The 4,543-nt window shown below is 46.5% G+C and overlaps 1 protein-coding gene across 1 annotated transcript; it reads left to right on the plus strand.

Annotated features, from left to right (window-relative positions):
- Positions 1-2,074: 2,074 nt before the first annotated feature.
- Positions 2,075-3,904, plus strand: LOC112927673 (RNA polymerase II elongation factor ELL2-like). Its single transcript, XM_072743519.1, has one exon. The coding sequence runs from the start codon at positions 2,075-2,077 to the stop codon at positions 3,902-3,904; it is 1,830 nt and encodes a 609-aa protein (XP_072599620.1).
- Positions 3,905-4,543: the final 639 nt, after the last annotated feature.

Raw genomic sequence — 4,543 nt, forward strand, 5'->3', positions numbered from 1 at the left:
TGTATTAATCAGAAAGTTGATTGATTTTCAATCTCTTCTTATGCCGGTTCCTGACTGTTAATTATTCTATCTTTATGTGATGATATCAGGCAGAATGAACTCTCTGTTCTTACTCTCCTTAGTGAAATTCTTTTAGCTTTCCTTAGAGTTGAATTTTAGAATAATTTTGACAGATTTAAAGATAAAAGGTCCTGCTCCAGTTGTTATTGTAATGGTACTAAATGCGTGCAGTAATTTAACCATACTTGGCATTCCCAGAGTATGGAGAGTTTTCTTTTCAGAAATCATGAATTCTTCATGTTTTCAAGTCTTCTTTTTTTTTTTAACCTATCAATACCATTTTGTGCTTTTTGTTATAACGTGCCCCGCTTCCCCATCTTGTGTTAAGGAATATTTTGTTGTTATTTCCACTGGGTATAGGACAACCCTAGAAATATTTTGGCCATTCTCCCAAAGGTTGCAGATGTAGAGATCCTGAAGGATATATTATTTCTTCCTGTGTCTACTAGAGGTCTCCAGAAAGAATCAAACAAAGCATTTGTGCATACCTTAGAACACTGCCTTGCTGAATGTACTTCAGCAGTTCATTGGTTTTCTGAGGAACTATTTCACATTCTCTCTGCAGCAGTGGTTTCATTTCTTAAAACACAAATATACCGTGAAGTTAACAGAATCATAAAAAACATCTTAAAGAACAGAACATTTCACTGACATTAACAGACTTAGTGTAACTTCTTGATGTGACAGGAATGTATCTTTGTGGGGCTAAATGCAAAGGTACTATTTATTCTTTTGACACACATTGTGAGATGCCCTCTGCTATGCACCTGACTATCCTTTCTCTTTGGTGGGAAGAACATTTAAGGTCTATTCAGTTAGCAATGATATAGCACAGAACTATTAACTACAACCCCTGTGATTTACATTAGATCCTGAGAACTTATAACTGGAGGTTTGTATCTAGTCTGTTTCTGTGAGTTTGGCTTTTTCCAATTCAACATGTAAGTGATATCATGTGGTATTTTTCTTTCTCTGTCTGACTTGTTTCACTTAGTGTAACACCCTCTAGGTCCCTCCTTGTCACGAATTGCAGCTTGTCCTTTCTTATGATTGACTATACATGTGTCTTACTTAATGATTGATGGACACATTGAGGGACTAGAAGAAGATGATGCTGAGCTTTTTCTAGATGAGTGATAAGGTGGCAAGCGAGGCCTTCAGTTAGAGTAGGAGATCTGAAAATAAGACGGCCTGGGAGTGGGAAGGGGGAAAGGAGGGAGAATCGTGACTGCTGTCTTTTGGGGTGAAACTGGTTAGAATGATTTCTTGTAATTTGTGTGTATTCCGTGATTACACTGTACACCTCTAGAATGCCTAGCTGCAAGATTTTTTTTCAGCATGGGCAATTTCACCTGGATGATCCTGTGATTTGCTGAGGATCCTCTGGGGGAGGAGTGCAAAGAAGTCATATAATGGATGCAAGTGGCAAGCTAAGGAGGTGCAAACTCCTTCCACTCATTGGTAATGGTTAGAAAGTTGAGAAAGAGAAACAAGCATCTCTCAAATTTTGGCTTTTATACACCACTAATAATATATTTAGCTAAGAAATGAGGGCCAGGCTTCAGTCCCGAGGACTCCAGAGCCCACTGGCACATCAGAGTAAATGCAAGGAGGACTTCCTGCTAATCGTGCTCCAGTTTTCATGAGCTTGTACCACTTAGTAATCCCCTCACCAAGTACCTCTACTTGAGGTTGGATTTACTGGGAGGAGATGACTTTTATGCACTGAGCTCAGGGAATAATTGAGCACTTTCCAGTGAGGGTAACAGTTCCTCCTAAAGACAGACTAAGATCTGAAAGAGAGAACATTGGAAAGGGATGAGATCTTTAGAACCAGCTTTACTTCTCCTGGTTCTATCTCTACCGGGCACTTCTCGCTTTGTTCTGTGGGGAAATATCTCTTAGAATCACAGTTTTTGAAATGATAGCAATAAGAAATTTTTTTTTCCAAGGAGAGTTATCGTTTTCTAAAGTATTTTACTGTTTGAACTTTGATCTTTACAGATATGACTATATGGCAGCCTATGAAGGGAGAACTCTGGGGAGCCTGGTAGACCAGGAAGGAGAGGTGGCCATACAGGAGGCCGATGGCTTAGGGCCAACGCAGGGCCCTATCACTGGGCAGCCCATGCAGCTCACCGGATCGGCCATCTCAGCAATGGACTCTTTTGAGAACTATGAGACTACAGTGCTTCCTCAGGCTTCTTTCCAGTTCCAAGGACTCGAAGAGTTTTTCACAATCTCCCCAGATGACTCAATCACAGATATATATGACCTTGACTTTTTGTTCTCAGATGTCGGTGAGGACGACCATCAAGACCGTACCCCAAAACCGGTCTCAAGCTACAGTCCCTCCGAGCTCAGCTGTCCAAGCTCGATGCAAGAGGAACCGATGTCCACACTGACCAACCCTTGCCAGATGACAGAAGAGAAGAGGACTGAGGCAGAGGAGGGACCGTGCAACAAATGGAGAAGAATCAGGAAGCCGTGCATGGAGAAGAGAGTGCCGGTTCGGAAAACACCGCAGATGATTCCGGATCCAGTGCCCGAGAGGAAGAGAACAGCGCCCATTAACCCCGCATACACCATCCGAAAGTCCCGAGCTACCAGCAGCGTGCACCTGAGACCGTGCAGGGAGAGGGTGATTCACCTGCTGGCCCTGAAGGACTACAGGAAACCCGAACTGCTCATTCGCCTTCAGAAAGACGGCGTCACCGAAAACGACGTCAGCTCGCTTGGAGACCTTCTGCAGCAAGTGGCCAGTGTGAACCCTCAGACTTCTTCATACACCCTCAAAGATGACGTTTTCCAGGAGCTCCAGAAAGACTGGCCCGGCTATAGCGAGCTAGAAAGGCAGTCCCTGGAGCTGGTGCTCTCCCGCAGAGTACAGGGGCTGCAGAGTGCCGCAGATGCCAAGGGCCCAGAAACTTCTATGTGTCCCCAAGCCGATGCAGTGGCCTCCCAGGAGCACCTGTTCACCGCAGCCACTGTGCACTTGGCGAGGAGGAAGATCCGAATATCTCGCCTGGCGCGGGCCCCGGCCACGCAGGGAACCCTAGGTGGCCACGGGAACGACCCCGCTCCGTTGCCGCGTTCCGAAGTCACCGCCGCCGCGGCCCCCGCCCCCGCCCTGGCCCCGCCGGCGCCCTCGCCGCGCCTCGCAGGGTCACAGCCGCCCGGGCCGGCGACACCCAGCAGCAGCGGCAGAGCCTGCAGCGTCGCCGCAAGACCCGCGCCCCGAAACGCGCGCGGCCACCGGACTCTCATATCTAAGATCTTCGGGAGCCGCCGCGGGAAACAGGTCGCCGTGAAGACGTTCCCCTCTCTTTCCATTCAGTTGACCTACCCAGAGCGCATGCAGGGGAGCCAGGCGACGACGCAGGACCACCAGAGTGACGGGCCGCGGGGACAGGTCAGCGAGCCCAGGGGCCAAGGCCGCGCAGGTGCGCACCGGGGCTGCAGCGCTCCCGCGGGGGCCCAGGCGGCCCCCGAGGTCCCCGGGTACCTGGCCACCTATGTCACCATCGTCTCCCCCGAGCAGCGTCAGCGCTACGAGCAGGACTTCCGGGCAGAGTACGATGACTACCAGGCCTTGTACAACAAGATGCTGTCTCTGTCCAGCATCTTTATTGACCTAGATACGCAGAGGAAGCGCTTTCCTCCAGAGTCGAAAGAGTATCAGGAGATCAACGAAACAATCTCGCTAGAATACAAGAAGATGAAGCAGAGGAATCCGAACTATTGCGCAGAAAAACAAAAGTGCCAGGATCTTTATGACAAGCTGGTCCACATCAAAAGGTTGGTGAATGAGTATGACCAGAAGCACAGAGGATCACAGCACTAGGGCGGGGCTGGACTCCACAACAAGCAAAGGCTGACTTCTTTCAGGGCCTGGATGCCTTGCTCTAGAGTCTAAAGGGATGAAACAAACCACTTTGTGGGAACGCTCAACATTACCGTTTTCTTTCTTTCTACGTTTCTTTTGGTTTCACTTCTTCCTTCTTGGGATGTTTGTTGGTTTCGGTTTTGTGTGTGTCGATTTCTGTTGATCTCCCTTTGGTGTTATTTTGATTTTTGTCTATTTACTTTTGACTTCATTTTATTTTGCTTTTGTGTACTCTGAAGCTGTGTCATCTCATCCCTTTTGACATATGACATTTGTGTTTTCACTCCCTTTAAAAAAAAACAAACACCAAGGATCCAGTACCTTTAAACGAAATTTGTATCCATTGAAAAAAATGAAGACCTATATAATGAATAATATGAAAAGCCTTTGGACAGAAATAAAAAATTGCAATGAGAAAGATGAATGCTAGCGTCTTTCTTTTAACTTTTAATGCAAAAGCATCCTTAAAACATCAAAGTTGAGAAATTTGGGCAAAATACTATGGTTCTTCAAACTATGCACATTTTCACTCCATTAGGTTTATTTTTGAGTTTGCTTAAATCTGTTACTTGTATTTATCTCAGGGAACACATATCA

The sequence above is a fragment of the Vulpes vulpes genome, chromosome X, assembly GCF_048418805.1.
Source record: "Vulpes vulpes isolate BD-2025 chromosome X, VulVul3, whole genome shotgun sequence".
Classification (NCBI taxonomy): domain Eukaryota; kingdom Metazoa; phylum Chordata; class Mammalia; order Carnivora; family Canidae; genus Vulpes; species Vulpes vulpes.

What these genes read in the sequence shown, in the direction of transcription:
- LOC112927673 (XM_072743519.1), top strand. Translation starts at nt 2,075, where the DNA reads ATGGCAGCCTATGAAGGGAGAACTCTGGGGAGCCTGGTAGACCAGGAA.